Genomic DNA, 21,630 nt, shown 5'->3' with positions numbered 1-21,630 from the left:
CCCACCACTTATAACCATCCTAGTGAGTGCGAAGTGGGATTGGACTGTGGCTTTTATTTGCAATTCTCTGATGACAATGATGTTGAACATCTTTTCCTGTACTTATTGGCCATTTGTAGATCTTTGGAGACATGTCTATTCAGATCCTTCACCCATTTTAAAATTAGGTGATTTGCTTTTTGGATTGTAGGAGTTCTATATATTCTGCATACTTATCAGATATGATTTATAAATATTTTCTCCCATTCTGTGGGTTGTTTTTTTAGTTGAGTTAAAAAACTTTGAATTAAAAAAAAATACATGTTTGCTTCACTTGAATTGCTATTCTTCCCCTTTTAATAATGTGTAGTTTAAAAACAAGTGATTATTTTACTCCAAGAGGTTTCTCTTTAGAGACCTGAATTCAAATTTTATTTCTGCTAATACTTAAGCTCTAAGGTAGTAACTTGGACAGGTCATTTCATGACCTTCTTAGTTTTCATGCTTATAAGGGAATAATGGCACCTACCTTATAAGGTTATGCATGAAAACAAGAACATGTATAAGCACTGAGCATAATGTCCACATAGTAGGCTCCCACAAAATATGCTGATTGGCCTACTTTAAAAGATCTTTAAAGGGGCGCCTGGGTGGCTCAGTCATTAAGCATCTGCCTTTAGCTCAGGGCGTGATCCCAGAGTCCTGGGATCGAGCCCCACATCAGGCTCCTCCACTGGGAGCCTGCTTCTTCCTCTCCCACTACCCCTGCTTGTGTTCCCTCTCTCACTGGCTGTCTCTCTGTCAAATAAATAAACAAAATCTTTAAAAAAATAAAAATAAAAAAATAAAAGATCTTTAAAAAGCACTTATACTTAAAGAACTCACATTTCTAGATATGTGTGAACTATTAAGTATTGTATTCACTTCATAATGGTTGTTGAAGAAAGAATAAGATGCTTTGTGCATGATCAATTTGTATCTAAAAACATGTCGTCATTTAGTAATCTTGACTGTGCGTCAGTTTTACCATTCTGCAAATCTGAGACAGAAAGCAGGCATGCTATATTAAGGACACTATGTTACGTGATGTTTTCCAAATTTGTTTTCAAGTCCAATAATGGCCTTATAAGGAAGTACCAAGTCATAATAATAGAATACGCTCAACCAACAAGAAAAATTGGAGAGATTGGTTACTTTACATGAGTCAGTAAAGTTTTTAAATGTGGTTCCTAAAGACACCTGTGTATGCCTTTTTTTTTTTTAAGATTTTATTTATTTGTCAAAGAGATAGAGACAGAGAGAGCACAAGCAGGGGGAGTGGCAGGCAGAGGGAGAAGCAGGCTCCCCACCAAGCAAGGAGCCCGATGTGCGACTTGATCCCAGGATCCAGGGATCATGATCTGAGCCAGAAGGCAGACGCTCAACTGACTGAGCCACCCAGGCATCCCTGTGTATGCTTATTTCTATTTTTAAATTTTATTTATTTTCTTAGGTAGGGGAGGGGCAGGAGAGCAAGAGAGAGAGAATCTTAAGCAGGATCCAAGCCCATTGCAGAACCAGACGGGGCTCAACTTCACGACCCTGAGATCATGACCTGAGCCAAAATCAAAAGTCAGACACTTAACCAACTGAGGCACCCAGGGGCCCCACCTATTTCTTTTAATAAAATAATTGTGGAAGCACACCTGTGTGCACATGCACATCTTCTCTGTCTCTCAAATAAATAAACCAATCTTTTTTTTTCCCCAAAGATTTTATTTATTTGAGAGAGGGAGCATAAACGGGGAGTGGGGGGGTAGGGAGGGGCAGAGGGAGACGCAGACTCCCCTGCTGAGAAGGGGGCCTGACTCGGGGCTGGATCCCAGGACTCAGAGATCATGACCCGAGCTGAAGTCAGACGCTCAACAGACTGAGCCACCCAGGCACCCTGGTCTTGCTATTTCTTTTTTTTTTTTTTTTTAAAGATTTTATTTATTTATTTGACAGAGATAGAGATAGCCAGAGAGAGAGGGAACACAAGCAGGGGGAGTGGGAGAGGAAGAAGCAGGCTCATAGCAGAGGAGCCTGATGTGGGGCTCGATCCTGGAACGCCAGGATCACGCCCTGAGCCGAAGGCAGGCGCTTAACCGCTGTGCCACCCAGGCGCCCCTGGTCTTGCTATTTCTTGAACATGCTAGGTACACTCCTGCTTCGGGAGTTCTGCATGGCTTTCCCTAGATCTTCCCATAGCCCGCTCCCTCACCTCTTTTAATTCTTTGCTGAAACATCACTTTCTCAATGAGCCTTATCTTGACCACCTTATCATAAACTGCAAACTACCCGTAGCACTCCCAATCCCCCTTGCTCACTCAACTACTTTTTCCTAGCACAATCACTATACGATTTACTAACCTGTGCTTATTGTTCATCTGATCTCCTTGCGAGAATATAAACTCTGAGTGAGGGATTTTTGTTTACTGATGCATCCCAAAGGCTAGGACAGAGTGGCACTTATGGGCATCAAATAATATTTGAGGATACAAACAATTTTAAAAAGGTCCCTCATATCCCTGAATGCGCTTACAATCTGGTTGAAAGTTAGCATATATACACTAAAAGATAAATATCAATATAAGATAATTAGCATGTGCTGACAAATACCAAAAGAAGATACTGTTTTAGGATATCACTTATGACAAATGAAAGCTCAGAGAAGTGCCACAGAAGTTTAGAGAGCTAATTTTAAAAAAATTTGGGGGGGGGTGTTCCTGGGTAGCTCAGTTGGTCGGGTGTCCAACTCTTGAAAATCTAATGAAAGCTATACACTCCAATGATATAATGAACATGTACACAAAAGTTTAATACAATTACTAGGAGTTCAAACACTTCCTGGAGCCAGCCATGGATGCTGAATAGAGAATCCTTGGTTTCAAGTATAGTTTTTAGGCTTGGAAAGGCTTGGTAAAGATGAGGCTTCGCTAGTTCTTGAAGAACAGGGTATGAACACAAGAGGAAAGGAAGGGCATAAGCAAGAGAAGGAGCTAAGGGTGTGGGCAGAACAGTCCGTACTGGGGGATTCAGGTAATACGTAAGAATAGGCTGTGACTTGCTTACTGTGACTTATACAATGCGGTTACTGAAAGTTTTTGGGTAAGAGAATGTAACATCTAAGGCATTGTTGTTGGTTTTTTAAAGATTTTATTTATTTATTAGAGTGAGAAAGAAAACGAGAGCACAAGCAGGGGGAGCAGCAAGCAAAGGGAGAGGGAGAAGCAGGCTTCTCAACACAGAGCCCCCGATTCAGGACCGGCAGATGCTTAACCGACTGAGCCACCCAGGCGCCCCTCTAAGAAATTGTTTTAAGAAAATAAATTTGGTGGTTGTTTACAGGAGGAAATTTGAGAGAAAAACTAAAATCAAGGAACTCATTCACGAAGCTGCCATTATATGATTCAAATTTGAGAGAATGGAAAGGGAACTAACCAGGTTTAGAGACGGATGACTGTGAGGCACCAATACATTCAGAAATGCCTGGCTTGACAGTGACAATTAGAAATGAACTGTATTTAGGTCAGGCCCTGTTATACAAATTTGGGTGTTATTTATTGAATCCTTGAGTGTGTGTGGGGGGAATTATAAGAGAAAGACATACAAAAAATAGAGATTATTTAAAGGCTCTGAATGGGACAAAGGGGACAGCCTATTATTATTGTGATAATATGTTGAATTTATAAAGAATAAAACCTTAATAGCCTGAGGCATACAGGTATTATTGCTAATTGAGGTTAATTGTGGTTAATTGAAGGCTAATAAAATTTGTCTTAATTTTTGCTTGCTGAGATTTTTTTTTTCTTTTCTCCAAAAAGTATTATGCTCTATTCCCCCTTGATAACCAGGGAACACAGCTGAACTATATTTAGTGGATTCAGGATGTCACTATCTCTCAAGGTGATCATTTTAAATACATATGTTCAATGTAAAATAACACAAAGGAAATTGGGATAAATCCGTGGTGACGACCGTACACATCCTGGCATTTAAAAGACTTCTGATATCTGTTTGACTTTTAGAGAAAGGCAGATAACATCAAAACAATTAGAACCAAAGGGTCTATGAAATAGGATCTTGCTCTACTGTCTTCTCGCCAACATGAATAAAGGATACAGGATGTTGGTGTCAGATGCATTATTACATCATTGACAGTACCTACTTGCTTTGTAATACATAAGAAGTTTATGACTCGGGTTCCTCTATTGTGGAACTTACTCCATCTACTAATTTTGAGACCTCCAGCTATGATTTGAATTTAAGGAAATAGTTCATTCTTGGTCTAGCAAAAATACTGGCTTCCCCTCCCCGCGGAATTCACCCAGAAAGTTTCTGTCGCTTTAGAAACTGTCTTATTCTAGCCAAGAAACCCAGATATAAAATAGTGACTGTCTAATCCTCAACACGTGTGCTGTCCTTCCATCTCTGGATCTAGCAGTGTGCGCACACAACTCTTGTCTAGTAATCTCACAGATCCTTTAGCTTTTTTCTTTTTAATCAATGGCCTCTACTTGTCAAGCTATTGAGCAAGACTAGTGACTCCTGCTTCGATTGGGTCTCTAGTTCCGAAAGCCACTGCCCGACCCGACTCTCCCCCTTTTTACTAAACACCTGGTGAAGACAAACTTAAGAAACAGAAGTGCCAACACACCCTACTTTGCTCCACATTAGCCAATGCTCTCCACCGACAGGCATCCAGACAGCCGACCTCCAAAGACCGACGCTGTGTGCACACACTCAAGAGTGCTCGCCCCCGGCCCCGCCTAAAGAAACACGCCGAAGCGGGAAACTGAGGCCCCCCCAGTACCTTCTCGGAAACTGGCTCCCGGAGGCGCAGAGGGGCTCCCGGACGGTGGTGCGGGTGGCCGAGCGCAGGCCTGGGGGAGGAGCCCCCCCAGCCTCGGGGCGCTCCCGCATCCTCCCGAAGGCAGAACGCCCGAGCTCCGGCACTCGGCACCCCACGTGCACACCCCGCATGGGGGGGCGACTCTCTCCCTCCGCTCCTCGGGGTCCCGGGGCCCCTCAGGGTGAGGCCGAGGCAGTTGAGGAGGCCCCTCAAGCTCACCTCTGCGATGCAGACTGTAGACCTGCCGCGGCTTCGGCTTACGGGTTCTGCCCCGGGGGTAGCAGGGAGGCGGAGACGGAGGCGGAGTCGGTGGCAGAGCTAGCCCGACCCCCGGCCGGAGGCCGCCTCACCTGCACGGCCACAGGGCCGCCTTGAGACCGCGCCCGGGGGAGGGGCCTGCGGACGCCCAGCCGGGCGGAGCGCGCCAGGTGAGCACGCCTGCGCAGTCGGGCCGTAAACAAGCCCGCCCCTGCCCCTCGGCCGGCCTCCGCGGGGCCGGCTCGCGAGTGGGAGGGGCCAGGAGGAAGAGGCGGGGGAGGAGGGAGAGAGCGAGAGCCCGGGACGGCGCCTGCGCGGTGGGCGTGATCCGGGCACTTAGGGCAGGATGAACGCTGCTTTCCAAGATGGCGACGGAGGGAGGAGGGAAGGAGATGAACGAGATTAAGACCCAATTCACCACTCGGGAAGGTCCGTACAAGCTGCTGCCGCACTCGGAGTACAGCCGGCCCAACCGGGTGCCCTTCAACTCGCAGGGATCCAACCCCGTCCGCGTCTCTTTCGTAAACCTCAACGACCAGTCTGGCAACGGCGACCGCCTCTGCTTCAATGTGGGCCGGGAGCTCTACTTCTATATCTACAAGGGGGTCCGCAAGGTACCGACCCGGGCGTCACCGGGGCCAGCCAGCGGCGTGGGCAGAGGCCGGGAGCAGGGCGGTGACAGTGGGGGCCAGGGTGACCGATAGGGGTGGCGGTCGCTCTTACTTTTGAGTGGGCCGGTAACTCCACTGGGGTGCTGCTGAGGAAGGGGGATTTACGAGTAAGGAGGGTGGTGTTTCAAAGGGGTGAGGGCGGTGGAAAGGGACCGTGGGGTGCGGGGTTCCGTCTGGGAGGCCCCAGAAAGGGCCGGCTACCTTCTCTCTGGCAGGGTCCGTCAGGCTGTGACACGGCCAGGGAGCGGGCCTGCGAGTCCCCGGAAGAGGTGGGGTGGCCGTCTGTCTGCTTGGACTGCCTCGTCTACCCAGAGAGTTGGGAGTCTCGCTCCGGGTTAGAGAACAGGGGCGCGGGGCGGCTTGGGAAGGTCTGTAAGGCGGAATCCGGGCTGGTTTCAGAGGACTTGAGACTAGGTCAGAAAGGACCTGCTCGGCACCAAGGGCTACTCCTCCGCGCTGACACTTCCTAGGAGCCTCTCTTTCTGGTGGTAAGACTTTCCCAAAAACATCAGGAGGAGGACGGCTGTCACTTTCTCCGCCGGGGAACCTTCTCCTGAGAGATTGTTAAAGAGGGTCATGTTGGCTGAGTACTACAGTTGGGAGGTCGAAATGTTGTTTTCAGTGAACTAAGCTGGTTCATAGGGGTTCTGTGTGAGCGTGCCCAGATCATTCTTGTCCAACAAGTCAGACTATGTCCCAAACAGGGAGGTATAAGCCTTAAAAGCTACTTTATAAGAATCATTTTTTTTCTTGGCGGGCGACTTAACATTAATTTTGTGAAGCATATAATCATCCTTTAAAAATATCTCTTCAAAAGAAACAACTTAGAGCTTTTTCTTTATTGGCTATGTAACTATGTTCTCATTGAGAACTGCTTATTTTTGAGATATGTGGTCTTTGACTTGACTTTTGGAAGAGTGAGGAAATTGATGCGTCGCATAGCACCTAGGCATGGAGAAAGGTGGTAACATTAATTTGTGTTTGGTTAGTGTGAAAGCAAATTGTACATACTGAGGAGTGAACATTCTCTAGGATGTAATATATCCAGAAGCAGTAAGTTTTCGGTTGGTTTCAAGAGCTAGGGACATGACAGCAGTATCCAGAAGTAGCAAGCTGTCTCATTTGTTCAAGGTGCATCTTTTTGGTTCATGTTTATAAGTGTTCTACTGTGTTTGAGGTATGCTGTTATTACTGAAGGTAAATCACTTGAGTTCGTTTTTTCTCTTTTGCGATTGGGAAAGTGTGAAGTAGTTAGTAGTCTAGGAGCTTAAGTTTTAGTCCTGCTCCCAGCTTTTTCGCTGACTTGTTGGGTGACCTTGGATGAGTTCTTTTAACTCCTATCTGCTTCTCTTTAAAATGAGAACATTGTAGTACTCACGTTGTAATTTATAATATACTAACTGTAATGAACTTTAAAGCTTGAAACGCTCGGTAGATATAAAATATCGGTAAAAGAAGCATTAAGTGTCAGACGGGAAGCTGCTATCTTGCCATTGATACTAGGACTGAAAGGATCAACTCTTTCTCTGGAAATAAGAATTTTAAGTTACTAAAATTTATATAAAATTTTAAACATACCCAACAGCTGAATTTACCAGCAATTACTAGTGCCAATGTTACCTTTTTTTTTTTTTTTAAGTTTTCCTTGAAAGTGTATTATTTCTGAAGCATTCTCTAGTGGCAACCCTTATCTGGATCTTGTGGCTTTGGTTTGCATCATTAAAACAGGTCTCTTGCTTGGAAGTATCATAGTTGTGTTCTCTTAGTGGGATGCTGTTTGATGAAGGTGAAAAGTAGGAGAGCTTTTCAAAACCATACCCCAAAATTGTTTTAAACAAGACATATCTTAAACATGTAGATTTGTCTTCAGCTGCATAATTTATTTGAGCACTGTAACTTTTTTGTAAAGTTTCATTTGCATGCGGTAACATCTTACAGCATTTTATGCTGTTTTTTTTTTTTTTTAATGATTTTTTATTATATTATGTTAGTCACCATACAGTACATCCCCGGTAGCATTTTATGCTGTTACTAAAATGTCCTCTTCTAGCCATTGTAATTTAAAAAAAAATTATTTTCCATGAATGAGTTTGCATGTATTTATTGTATTTATGAGTATAAGTGATTGTTTCTGAGACTGTCTTTTCTGATTTTATTATTATTTTTTTAAAGATTTTATTTATTTATTTGACAGAGAGAGACAGCCAGTGAGAGAGGGAATACAAGCAGGGGAAGTGGGAGAGGAAGAAGCAGGCTCCTAGCGGAGAAGCCTGATGTGGGGCTCGATCCCAGAATGCTGCGATCACGCCCTGAGCTGAAGGCAGACGCTTAACAACTGCGCCACCCAGGCGCCCCTGTCTTTTCTGATTTTAAAATGGAGTAGATAATTTTCCTTACTCAGAAAACCAAAATTTACTTTTTGAAGTTAGGAGTTATAACTCTGTTCTTGACATTTGGTCATTTTGACAGTTGTTATTCATTTTTTTTCATTGGGGCTTACAAAGTTTCACAGCAATCATTTGGATCATTGAAACGGTCTAATTTGGATGCATACATTCAACTTCACTCTGCCTGTAAAATAAGTGGAAAATAGGTCTTTGAGAAACTTAAATCATGAACTATGTGCCGCCATTCCTGAAAGGAAGTATGGAGTCATGGGGGAATGGAGTGGATGAGGAGGTAGACTCAAATGTGAGATGAAGTGTGTATTCTTGGCCCTTTCAAAAGATGGCGCAGGTCAGTTTCTAGAGCTAGAGGAGACCTTTGAGTTTCCAGTCTCACCTGCTTGGAGAAAACCAAGGCTAGAGAAGGAGTGCAAGTCTGTGTTACAGTTTTTTTCTTCTCATGGTCAGAAAAATGAAGCACAGCTGAATCCAAAGAACTGTCATAGTGAGAAGGGACCGATCAGGCTTTTTGATCGCTCGGATGCCATATCCTCCAAGCACTTCAAGATCTGCCCCAGCATTTTGCCATATATTATCTCATCGAGTCTTGATAGCAGTCTGTGAGGTACAAGGAAGCATCTTCTTTTCACATTTGAAGTTCAGAATGGAGTTTCTTGTGTAAGGAAATACAGTTTTGTGAATTTATTTTGCTTAACTGAAGATAATATGAGCATTGATTTAACGCTGACACTAATCATTTCAGCAAAGATTTGAGTGACTCCAATGATGATAACTATACCAGGTGGGGTATCTACAGTAGGATATGACCCTATCCATCTCTCCAAAGAACTATCAATTCCTAGCCTTTAAACCTTTTTTTTTTTTAAGATTTTATTTATTTGAGAGAGAGAAAGCAAGAGAGCACAAGCAGGGGGAGCGGCAGAGGGAGAGGGAGAAGCATGGTTTCCGCTGAGCAGGGAGCCAGATGCGGGGCTCGATTCCAGGATCCTGGAATCATGACCTGAGCCGAAGACAGACGCTTAACTGACTGAGCCACCCAGGTGCCCCTAACCTTTAAACCTTTTTATATAGTACTTGGCTTTCCTTTCTGTAAAAAAGAAGTTGTTTTAGAATAAAGAGGTAGCTGGGTTTATTGGACCAACGCTTTCATTTTATGAGATCTGTTTTTACATAAATGCGAATGGCCTCCATTCAGATCCCAGCCTAAACATCACTTCCGTAGCATATCCTGCTTTGAATTCCCAGGATGGATCATTTTTCCTTATTACATGTTCTCATAGCATCCTGAACTTTGCCTTTGTAGCACTTTTCTCAATTTGTAATTCTCTGGGTGATAATCTGTCTTTTCTATAAACAAAGCTCCTTTAGAAGAGGGACCATGTGTTTTCTGCTTTCACTGTTTTCCTAGTGCCTAGCACAGTGTCCAGCATAAGGTAGGCACTTAGTATTTATTTGTTGAGTGAATGACTGAGTAAAGCATCAGTATCCAACTATGCCATACTTTTAGTTAATTAATTAATTAATTATTTAAAGTAGGCTTCACGCTGGCAGGGAGCCCAACGCGGGGCTTGAACTCACAACCCTGAGATCAAGACCTGTGGACGTTTAACTGACTGAGCTACCTGGGTGCCCCATATGTCATACTTCTGAAAAATCTTTACAAGCTAAGGAACCTATTTAATTTTGGGCTTCCAAATAATGGGTATTTTTAGTGCCTCACATCTTTGTAAAGATATTTTAAAATTATTGTTAGTAGGTAACAAATTTAGCTTTCTTACAACTGGGAAATTGTATAGCAAGAGACCATGAAGTAATGGAAAGTAACCAAATGATACAGATTACTTTTGATCTATTTCTATCAAACCACGTTACCTACCACATCTATGTACTAACAGACAACTTTTAAAAACTATACTTAGAACTACTTAGCATTCAAATCAAAGAGACTTTTTTCCTTCCCATCTTAAGATTCTGGGTCACAAGTGTGTTGCCCAGAGATGTTATTGAAGCACTCCCTACCATAGTGGGGAGAGGAGTAGAATTAGATGGCTTCCAAGGCCTTTTCAACTCTTACGGTTGTAGGAGTCTGTGCTCAATAGTTTTTTAATGAAAATAAATCCATCTTTCTTTTGGGAAGATGTCTTCATGTCTTGGACTCATTGCCTATTCATTGGATGGAAATTGAGGGGTGGGGTGTGTTGTGGAAGCAAGTGGAACATGTGATTCTAGGTCTTTATGCTGGAGAAGGCTTTGTACTCATTGTGTTGGCATGAAGCTGGGGCCAGAAGAAGAGTCCTATCATAACAGCTTAAATATTTTCAGAGCCAGAGTTATCCAGGAGTGCAGTGGGTTGACTTGGGAGAGTATGGGTGTTCTGTGTGGGAGATAGTCTGTCTCTCTCAAGGACTGCAGAACCACCTGTTGGTGACTGAGGAATTCATGCTTTTTGTGGGAGAATGACCTAGAAGCCTTTCAAAGATTTTTCCCACAGGCTAGTTTTAGATTCTGGCCTGCTCCAGAGAAGGTCACGTTCACACCCTTCACTCCATTTGTAATTATCACATCTCTCTGCTCCCCATTTCTAGTTTAGAAAGAGGCGTGGAAGATTAGAACTTTTTTTTTTTTAAAGATTTTATTTATTTATTTGACAGAGATAGAGACAGCCAGCGAGAGAGGGAACACAGCAGGGGGAGTGGGAGAGGAAGAAGCAGGCTCACAGCAGAGGAGCCTGATGTGGGGCTCGATCCCATAACTCCAGGATCACGCCCTGAGCTGAAGGCAGACGCTTAACCGCTGTGCCACCCAGGCGCCCCAGAACTTTTTTTAAAAAAAGATTTTATTTATTTATTTGACAGAGAAACAGTGAGAGAGGAAACACAAGTAGGGGGAATGGGAGAGGGAGAAGCAGGCTTCCCGCTGAGCAGGGAGCCTGATGAGGGGCTTGATCCCAGAACTCTGGGATCATGATCTAAGCCGAAGTCAGGCTCTTAATGACTGAACCACCCAGGCGCCCCAAATTAGAACTTTTTCTTTTCTTTTTTTTTTTTTAAAGATTTTATTTATTTATGTGACAGAGAGACAGCCAGCGAGAGAGGGAACACAGCAGGGGAGTGGGAGAGGAAGAAGCAGGCTCCCAGCAGAGGAGCCTGATGTGGGACTCGATCCCGGAACGCCAGGATCACGCCCTGAGCCAAAGGCAGACGCTCAACCGCTATGCCACCCAGGCGCCCCCCAAATTAGAACTTTTTCTATCAAATTTACTTTGAGAAATTTTGTACTTAATTTAGTAGGGCACATGTGGAGTCTAATGGAAACCTGTAGTTTTTTTCCCAGTAAGGGCTACTTAAATCTTCTGAAATACTGATAATTGCTTAGTTATTTGACTATCACATTTTATATACTAAGGGGAAAGCATCTTCGTTTATCACTTAGAGCAGGCTAGAGAAACTTTCGTATGATACCTTGGTTCTCTTGACCTTGAAGAGGAGGAGGAGGAGGAGATTTTGAAAGACAGAATGGGTGGATATGAGCAATGGTAAGAAGCTCAGAATATGTCTGTGAAATCCATGAGATAGTCAGGAATGTCATTGTGTTAGCAAATATTTGCAGGCATGCTTATCAGATAGGAGGTACTGTTCTAGATGCTGGGTATAGACAAAGTCTCTGCCCTCAAGAAACTTGTCACCTACGTTTATTATCGTTGAGTTAATTTAGTGACTTCATTTATTTAAGTACTTACTGCGCTTTGGTAGAAAACTTGAACAAGAATCAAAACATTGTGGATTTTATCACTGACTAGTTTGGCTATATGCCTAAAGAACCTTGTTTTAAAAATAAATGTGAAGATTTTTGTAGTCTGATGTTTCATGTCTTAGAGAACAATTTTATTTATATTTCAGTGAGGTTAGTTTGTGCAGAAATAGGAAATGTCCTGTTTGGTTATTTAGGAGTAAACATCAAAAACAGAAATAACTTTAATTGGTAGACATTCTTATTCTTCATTTTCAGGACATTTTAAATTATCTGGGAATATCAGTGATAAGTTACCTTATTCTCTGAACATTTGGCATCTGTTATTTATAATAGAGTACAAGGTATGTCTTGTTTTAAAAAAAAAAAAAAAATCCTCTGGGCCACCTGGGTGGCTCAGTCAGTTAAGCGTCTGCCTTCGGCTCAGGCCCTGATCTCAGGGTCCTGAGATTGAGCCCCAAGTCATGCTTCCTGCTCAGTGGGGAGCCTACTTCTCCTTCTGCCCCTCCTAGTGCTCGCTCTCTCTCTCTCTCTCAAATAAATAGAACTAAAAAAAATAATCCTCATTCATCAAGTGTTTCTTGCAGAGCTATTATTTCAAGGTACTGCTGTCTGTTGTGGATGATGTGAGGGTAAAGTAAGACACTTCTGCCTGTAAGGGGCTTGTATTTTTGTACTGATAATTGTACTATAAAGTAGAAGGCGTGTGCTGTGCACATGGTGTGAGCAAGGCAAGTTCAGGTGCAGTTAAGGAGTAAAGGTGAAGTGGGGAAGTATTTCTCTGCCTAGAAGGAGAAGAATATTGGGTTGGGTTTCACACAGATGATTTACCCCAAAATGTTGTGTACAGATCAAATTTTTGTAAATTTTAAAACATATCTTTATATTTCTAATTTCAGAAATGCTTTATCTTCGTTTCTGATTGAGGTTGAGTTGGCAATTGCTCTTACCTTGTAGCATTTTTTCTCAACTTCACAACTTCTCTGCCAGTTGGTAATTTGTAAATTGAGTCATGTTTTGCATTCTCAATTCTGTTTTGTAATATGGATTTTTTAAAAGTAGCATATATTGTACTAAAAACATACCAAATCAATCTTCGCTACACTTTTATCTTGTTTTGTAGCAGTAGGAAAATGTAGACTTTATAAGAAAGAAGCAAGAATCACTCATGAGGAAGGAATTTATAGGGTTTTTATATTTAAAAGCAAGAATAGGAATACTTTAGCATATTCTCAAGTAACCACATTATAGGTGATCTCTGTGGCTTGGATCTGTCCTTCCTTTGGTTGGTTCACATCCAGCCTCACTGCTGTACCGCACTCTTTCTCCTGGTGCAGCACAACTGGTGCATGGGCTCATTCTCTTTACTTACTTTGATCTTCATTTCAGAGGCTCTGTCTGTCTGAGTGTCTCATTTAATAAATATTTGAGTGGTTTAGTGTGAAAAGCAGTATACTAGACTATGGGAAATCAAAGAAGTATGAGACATGATCTCTGACCTTGAAAGGATTATCATCCAACAAGGGAGAATAAGATATTCACATACTCATTCATTCTCAGATTTATCGAGTGGTTGGTTTGTGTTGTTGAGACAATCTCTGCCATCAAGGAGTTCACAGTCCAGTGGGATAATAAATGACTTACTCATTCAGCTAACATTTATTGGACCTGTAGACCCAAAGACAAGACATAGTCCCTGGCCTGAAGTGCCTGTAATCTAATGATGAGATGGACAAGTAAGTAGTCGTAGCCGTGCAGATGGTGTCTGTTATTTTAGACAATATTCGCTTATTAGTGCTTCTTAATCTGAATAGTTTAGGGGATGTATCAACCTAGATGGGAAAAAACTCTTAGCTGAATTTCAACGTGTCCTTCCAATTATGGATCTAGGCAACAAATCACAGTAGTAACAGACTTGTGACTTCATCACCAGTGAAAATCACAGGTGTTTGCATATCATATTATGGTTGTTGCGGGTGTGTCAGGTGTCACACTCATCACTACTTCAAAATTACAGTAGTTAGTGGATCTGCACTAGAGCTTGTTATTCAGTTGGAAATAAACTTTTAAAGACCTAAATTTGTTTAATAACTATTTTAATAATTGATCTCCTTTGTAATCTTTTGTATTTAAAAACATTGTTGTGAGAAGGAGGCCATGGGACAGGAAGTTTAAGCATCCTGATTTTGCTAAGTCTCGGCTTACCTTTCCTTTCATGTTGTGTGTGATTGAATGTAAGAGTGACAGGTCTCTCCTGTCCTGTTAAGTGACACTCTAGCTCCATGAAGAAGACCTCTTGTGCCTGCTTTTTACTCAGCAGCTCATTATCTAGAATTCTAAGTTTGATATGTCTTGTGTTGCTTTCCTTTTTCTTCTGGATCATTCCTTTATTCTTGCTGTCCTAACTAGAGGGAGAAATTCAAGAAGTACTTACAAGATTGACTCTTGTAGGAATGTTTCACTGGTTCATATCATAGATGATTATAGTACAATGTTACAGTGTGATGTTTGTCTCAGTTGCAGTGGGAACTTAGGTTTTAACAGGGTGACATTTGAACTGAATTCTGATGGGTGGTTGAGCTGAAGGGGGAAGGGATTCTAAACCAAGACAACTAGCAACCTGAGGCCTTAGGATGTGGCATGACTCCTCTAAGAGTCACTGTGAGAGTTGAAGCTTTAGCAAGGTTTGATTAGAGGGCAAGATTATCTTCTTTGGTAGTGAGCTTCTAAGTGTTGGCAGTAGGGGTGCCTGGGTGGCTCAGTTGGTAGGCATCTGCATTCTGCTCGTGTTGTGATCCCAGAATCCTGAGATTGAGCCCCGTGTCGGGCTCTCTGCTTGGTGGGGAGTCTGCTTCTCCCTCTCCCTCTGCCCCTCCCCCTGCTCGTGCGCTCTCCCGCGCACTCTCTCTCTCTCTCTCTCTCTCTCTCTCAAATAAACCAATAAAATCTTGAAAAAAAAATGTTGGCTATATCCTAGCTTCCAGAACTCTTAGTGTGGTTTAAAAAATTTTTTTAAATGTATTTTCTTTCTTTTGGTACTACTTCTGAGGTAATGCACTACGTTAGAGTATTGTCGTCCTCCTGGACTCCTCCTAGCGTATTGTCTTCTTTCAGAACTCTGGTCATCAGATTGTATCAGCACCATCCCTGTCGGACCCTCATCGCTTCCCTTCATTTCTCAATGATTTTGGCTCCTGCTACGCTGCCACTCTCTCCAGGGTACTCCTGTCTTAAATGCTGTGATTAGTCCTTATAACTTCGTTGCACTCACTCTCAGTTCTACCCGTGGCTCAATTGAATCCTACAGCAAAAGAGAAGAAGAAACCTTTTTGGGCCCTCATCCATTGGTACCCATCTTTTGCCTCTGGCAGCTACTGCCCCAATCTCTCAGCTGCTGCCGCTGCTTTTTTTTTTTTTTTTTTTTTTAAGATTTTATTTATTTATTTGACAGAGAGAGAGACAGCCAGCGAGAGAGGGAACACAAGCAGGGGGAGTGGGAGAGGAAGAAGCAGTCTCCCAGCAAAGCATGAGCCTGATGTGGGGCTCGATCCCAGGACCCTGGGATCACGCCCTGAGCCGAAGGCAGATGCTTAACAACTGAGCCACCCAGGCACCCCCCTCTCAGGTGCTTCTTAGAGCAAAGCTCCTCTAGATGTCTAAGTTGTCTGGACCCTCAAAGTAGGGCACACAGACTAGTGACATCAGTGTCACCCCCTGGGAACTTGTAGGAAGTACAGAATTAGGCCTCATTTCAGGCTTACTGAATCAAAATCTGCATTCTATGAGGGTCTGCAGGCGGCTCGGGTGCTCACTGCGGCTGGAGAGGCATTGGTCTTTACTGGCTTTCTTTAGTTCTTTCGCTGCCTCTTCAGACTTATTCCAGCAAAATTCTACCTTCCTGCCATCTATTTTTAGATGTATAATTTAGTATAATTCAATGATTTTTAGCAAACTTACCAAGTTGCACAACTGTTACCATAATCCAGTTTTAGAACATGAGGGATTGTTTTTAAATTTAATTTTGTGTAAGTTTCAGTTATGCTAGATGAATAAATTCTAGAGATGTGCTGTACACCATAATGACTGTAGTTAACAACATGGTCCTGCGCACTTCAGAATGTTAAGAGGGTAGATCTCATGTTAAGTGTTCTCATCACAAAAACAAAAATGAAGGGACATAAGGAAACTTTGGGAGGTGTTGGGTGTGTCTGTTACCTTGGTTATGGTGATGGTATCATGGGTTTTGCATATGTCCAAACTCATCAGATATACACATTTAATATGTGTAATTCCTTGTAGATCAATTATTCCTCAGTAAATCTATTAGGAAATACATTTAATGTTGTGTTTTGATTATATAAAACATTTATGTGGTTCCAACATCAGAATCATAAAACAAGGTTCTGTTCGGAGAGGTTTAGCTTCCATTTCTGTCCTCCCTGCAAAGTTCCTTCCTCTCCTTATAATCATTTTATTTGTTTTTGACTCATCCTTCTGTTGCTGTAGGAATAAGATGACATTTGAGCAGAGAAGTTGAGTGAGCATTACTACGTGTGATATTTTGCATCTTGTTTTTTTCTGCTATATGATATATATTGGTGATCTTACCATGTTAGTAAATAGAGAGCTGCTTCACTCTTTCTTATAATTACTTTATACTTCATGCTGTGGATACGTATCACATTTATTTAACCAGATGATTCTTGATTGTTAGTCTCTTTTTATTACAAATAATGCTGCAGTAGATAACTTCGCATGTATATTATTTTGCACGGAGGCAGGTATAGTTACAGGATGTGTTGCCAGGAGAGGTTACTGCTGGGTCAGAGGGTTAATGCATATATATACACATATATATATATGCATTTTTTTTTAAGATTTTTAAAATTTATTTGTCAAATGGTGAGAGAGAGTGCACACACACCAAGCAGGGGGAGCGGCAGGCAGAGGGAGAAGCAGGCTCCCCACTGAGCAAGGATCCCAGTGTGAAGACTCGATTCCAGGACCCTGGGATCATGACCTGAGCTGAGGGCAGACACTTAACCGACTGAGTCACCCAGGTGTCCCTGCATATATATTTTTGATAGATATCATCAAATTGCCCTCCACAGGGAGGGGTTGTACTATTCTGTACTCACACATGAGAGTACGGGTTTCACCACAGCCTCACCAACAGGGCATGTTGTCAAACTTGCATTTGATCTGATAGGTGAGAAATTAGTGTTATTTTTGTTTGTTTTCCCCTTGTGATGAGAGCGGTTGAGCATCTTTCTATATATAAGAATGGAATGTATTTCTTTCTCTATGAACTGTTTCATATCCCTTGCCCATTTTTTGTGTTGGGTTGTTGGATAGCTTTGATTTTTTTAAAAAGGAGCTCTTTATGTATTGGGGAGATTAGCCCTTTGTGATATGAATTACAGATTTTTTTTCTTTCATTTGTCATTTGTCTTGTAACTTTGCTTAGGAGTGTGTGTGTGTGTGTGTGTGTGTGTGTGTTTGCCTTGGATAATTTTCATATTTTTTGTAGTTAAATTTATAAATTTGTAAATTTTTATGGATAAATTAGAGGCGTGATTTTACTATCGAGGTGTTAACTAGTTGTCATTCTCCAAGATTTAAAGAAGAGGGAAAAGATTTACATTTTAATATTTGAAAATTAGGTTTAACAAAGACTTTTCTAGAAGCAAGAGATGAACATTGAAATGTGCTGTAAAAGGAACTGGTGGATGATGATTCACTAGTAGTTTTTACAACTTAGTGTACTTCAAATATATTACAATGTTAGGGATGTTTTGGTTTGCAAGTAACAGGAAACCCAACTCAGGCTAGTTAAAACTTTAAAGGGGATGCATTGGCATATGTCTTTGAATATTCCAGAGGTAAAGTGGGCTTCAGGCATAGTTTGATTGGGGCACCAGCTCAGTTTTGCTGAGATTTTCTTGGTTCTACTTTCCACTGAATGTCAGCTTGGCCTAAGTGGCAATATGGTGGAGGAGGTCTAGGTTTCACATTTCTGTAACACATGGCCCAGAATTAGAGCCAGTATCCAGGGTGAGAGTGAACAGCACTTTTAGACTTTTCTCAGAAGAATAAGAAAGATTGTTTCGTTGAATCCCCCAGCAAATCTCTTTCTTTGACCTGTTGCCCCAGATTGGATTACCAGCCCATTCCTGTCGCCTTTAGCAAGGAGAAATACGAAATACGTACTGATTGACCTTTAGCAAGGACATTGGATCATCTAAATACCCTGATTGCCCTGGTGCCCACTCTGGAGCTGCAGTGTGAGTAGATAGCAGACAGAATAAAGCTATACCAAGAGATGCAAACCCAGATGTAACAGTTTTTCCTTGAGCTCATGGTATGATACATCAGTAAAACAGGGAAGATAATACCCTGTAGTTGGACCACTTGGGCTACGCTGTGCTCCTGCATGGTTTAGAGACCTCTCCTTCCTTTGATCTTGCTGTTTGATGACTATGAATGTCCTCCCACTTTTTCACACACTTCGGCATTTTTTGTTTGGATCTCTCTGTCTCCCCCACTAGACAGAAACCATCTTATTCATCCATATCCATCACAGTGCCTGTACATAATTGGCACATTGTGTCAATTTTAAATGAATGAATTTATTGAGATTATAGTCCTCTAAGGATTTACTTGAGTAAATTAGATGATCTTTCAGAATCCCTGTCACAAGCCAAACATGGTCACTCTTAGTTACCAGAGCTCACAGATGCAGGGGTGCCAACTCCTTTTGCTTTTGTTGAGAGACTCTTAGAAATTAGTCACAGCCTCGAATCTTATGCTGTTCTGAGCTAACCTAGGAGGAGGCTGTGGCTAGTGTCTTGATCATCTTGGTTTGGAAGCTATATCTTCCTTGTCCTGTGTCCTGGACAAAATTGCTCACGCTGTCTCTTCCAGTCCCTGTTGCTTCTTCCTGCTTAATTATAGGAACTGCACAACTCCTGACTTTACAGAATCCTCTGGATTTTGAAATAGCTGTGCATGTAGCTAGCAAGACTGAGGGCAGTATTAATTCAGCTAATTGAAAAATGATGAGTATTACGCTCAGGGCTTGTTTTGACAGGGCAGCAGTTTGCGTTTCCCCGATTGCTCAGAAAGTGGGGTGCAGGTAGAGCTGGAAAGGCAGAGTCCCAAGTGCAGCACTGACTAGGTGTAGGTCTGTTGGCCACTCCTCCTGGGGTTCCTTTGGAGCTTCTGCCCTTTTAGACTCATCCACTTTTCTCTCTTCCTTATGGCCTTATACTGACTTATGGCCACGTCTGCTCCTTGAAGACTTCGGTACCTGCCTCACAGCCTTCCTTTCCACTCCAGTTCTTCTGTCATCTTGGGTGGTTTTATGTCCACCATAGGACCCTTGAGGCACCTGGGTTCCTTGGTATCTTGGCTTCCATGTCCACCCCCAGCGACCTCCTCTAGTCCACCCCTGGCACTGACTCCCAGAGTGACGCTCTGGGTCTTAGCAGCAGTTGAATGGGCTTCAGCTCCAAAATGACTAATTCAGATAGAAACATGTGTCCTGCTGCTGCAGTGTAACCTTGGCTCCCACCCTTCTTGTTTCTCCAGGATACTGGTTACTCAACTTCCTGCTGCCAAATCTACAGATACCATGCAGCCTGTAGCTTCCTTGCCCTCTCTTCAGCAGCATTGACACAGCTGATCATTGTCTCTTCTTTGAAACACTCCTGGCTGTGACACTTTAATCTTGACTTTCTGCCTTTCTGGCCCGCCCTTCTCTGGCCGTTCAGTATTTGCTCATCTTTTTGAGGTCCTTCTCCCCCACCTCATCTGGGACTGGGCTCTGTTCCCTTTTCCTTTCTCACTCCTGTTGTAAGTCTCTCTGTTTTCTAAAATTGCTTTTTTATGCCTTTTCTCCCCCCCTCCCCAAAGGAAAAAGTATTTACTGCAGTAAATTAATCCAGTGGGTATTCCCTTGAAAGCATGAATCCAGTTGTGAGGGCAGGTGAAACATACAGTGCATGTGCTCTGGAAAGCTCTGTCTCTGTCAGCCCCAGATCTTTCTTCTTGACAGTGACTTTTGCAAGCACCTTCTCCTGCTCCTGTTGCCTTTTGCTCTCTGGACCATCTGTGTGCAATGGTGGATATGGACATCACTGGGCTGGATCTGGGCTCCCCTTCTCTGCAGAGCTGTGGCTGAACAGACTTGCAAGAGTTAGTTAAAATGTTGTTTCAAAGAATCAGCTACTGTTGGTTTTCTGTTTGTTGATATCTGTTGTAATCTTTATTTCCTTTCTGGTTTTTTTTTTTTTTTTTTTTTTTTTTTTTTTTTTTTTTTTTAAGGTTTGCTCTTTTCCTAGCTTTCTGAATTGACAACACAGGTTTTCAGCCCTTCTCCTTCTCCTCCTCCTGCTTTTTTAAGAAGATATTTATTTATTTACTTATTTATTTGACAGAGAGAGAGAGCACAAGCAGGAGCAACAGCAGAGGGAGAGGGAGAAGCAGACCGCCCGCTGAGCAGGGAGCCTGATTTGGGGCTCAATCCCAGGACCCTGGAATCATGACCTGAGCTGAAGGCAGACGCTTAACCAGCTGAGCCACCCAGGCGCCCCTCTTCTTTTTTTAATGATGTATTCAAAGCTGTAGAATTTCTTCTAAGGATTATTTTACCAGTCTTCTATATGTTAGATAAATATTTCATTATTTCCACTTTTATTCTCCCTTTACACTTGAATTTCTTTTTTTTTCTTTTTTTTTTTAAAGGTGAGCAACCTGCTTTTTTTTTTTTTTTAAGATTTTTTATTTATTTATTTGACAGAGATGGAGACAGCCAGCGAGAGAGGGAACACAAGCAGGGGGAGTGGGAGAGGAAGAAGCAGGCTCATAGCGGAAGAGCCTGATGTGGGGCTCGATCCCATAACGCCGGGATCACGCCCTGAGCTGAAGGCAGAGGCTTAACTGCTGTGCCACCCAGGCGCCCCTACACTTGAATTTCTAAGCATGTATTTTTTTTAGTTCCTATTCATGGTGTTTAATTTTGTTAATGATTAACTTATTTTCATTGTGTGATCAGAGAATATGTTTTTTGTTATTAGCTATTTGAAATGTGACGAGGCCTTTCTTTGTGATCCAGTTAACATGTTCCGTTTGTTTATTTATTTATTTTTAAAGATTCTGTTCACTTATTTGAGAGAGAGAGAGAGTACAAGCAGAAGGAGCGACAGAGGCAGAGGGAGAAGCAGGCTCCGCACTGAGCAGGGAACCCATTGCGGGGTTTGATCCCAGGACCCTGAGATCATGACCTGCGCCAAAGGCAGATGCTTAACCAATTGAACCACCCAGGCACCCTGTTCCATGTTTTTGTTTTTTTTAAAGATTTTATTTGTCAGAAAGAGCGCAAGCAGGGGGAGCGGCAGGCAGATGGAAAGGGAGAAGCAGGCTCCTCACTGAGCAAGGAGTCCGATGTGGGACTGGATCCCAGGACCCTGAGATTGTGATCTGAGCCGAAGGCAGATGCTTAACTGACTGAGCCACCCAGGCGTCCCCCTGTTCCATGTTTTTAAAATAATATATTCTCGGGGCACCTGGGTGGCTCAGTCGGTTAAGCGTCTGACTCTTGGTTTCGGCTCAGGTTGTGATCTCAGGGTCGTGAGATTGAGCTACATCGGACTCCATGCTCAATGGGAGTCTGCTTGAAGATTCTCTCCTCCTG

General features: G+C 42.6%; 1 protein-coding gene and 1 long non-coding RNA gene across 12 annotated transcripts in view; one reads left to right on the top strand and one right to left on the bottom strand.

Annotated features, from left to right (window-relative positions):
• LOC113267246 (uncharacterized) overlaps window positions 1–5,311 on the bottom strand; it is a 35,664-nt gene extending 30,353 nt beyond the window's left edge. For 3 of the 5 annotated variants that reach the window (XR_003320649.4, XR_003320657.4, XR_008961453.1), the window contains exon 1: window positions 5,072–5,311. This is a non-coding gene — a long non-coding RNA (uncharacterized LOC113267246). The remainder of the gene's footprint in view (window positions 1–5,071) is intronic. The other 2 variants (XR_003320658.4, XR_008961454.1) reach the window with 1 other exon arrangement.
• Window positions 5,312–5,425: 114 nt separating this feature from the next.
• Window positions 5,426–21,630, top strand: part of WDR20 (WD repeat domain 20) — a 63,690-nt gene continuing 47,485 nt past the window's right edge. For 6 of the 7 annotated variants that reach the window (XM_048220169.2, XM_026515271.4, XM_026515273.4 and 3 more), the window contains exon 1: window positions 5,427–5,724. In XM_048220169.2, coding sequence (XP_048076126.1) covers window positions 5,476–5,724 — 249 coding nt within the window. In that variant the 5' untranslated portion in view covers window positions 5,427–5,475. Of the gene's footprint in view, window positions 5,725–21,630 lie in introns of all 7 variants that reach the window. The other variant, XM_057318642.1, reaches the window with a different exon arrangement.

The sequence above is a fragment of the Ursus arctos genome, unplaced genomic scaffold, assembly GCF_023065955.2.
Source record: "Ursus arctos isolate Adak ecotype North America unplaced genomic scaffold, UrsArc2.0 scaffold_25, whole genome shotgun sequence".
NCBI classification, from domain to species: Eukaryota; Metazoa; Chordata; class Mammalia; order Carnivora; family Ursidae; genus Ursus; species Ursus arctos.
Note: the sequence above shows the minus strand (reverse complement) of the source record. Positions and strands in the feature narration are given on the sequence as shown.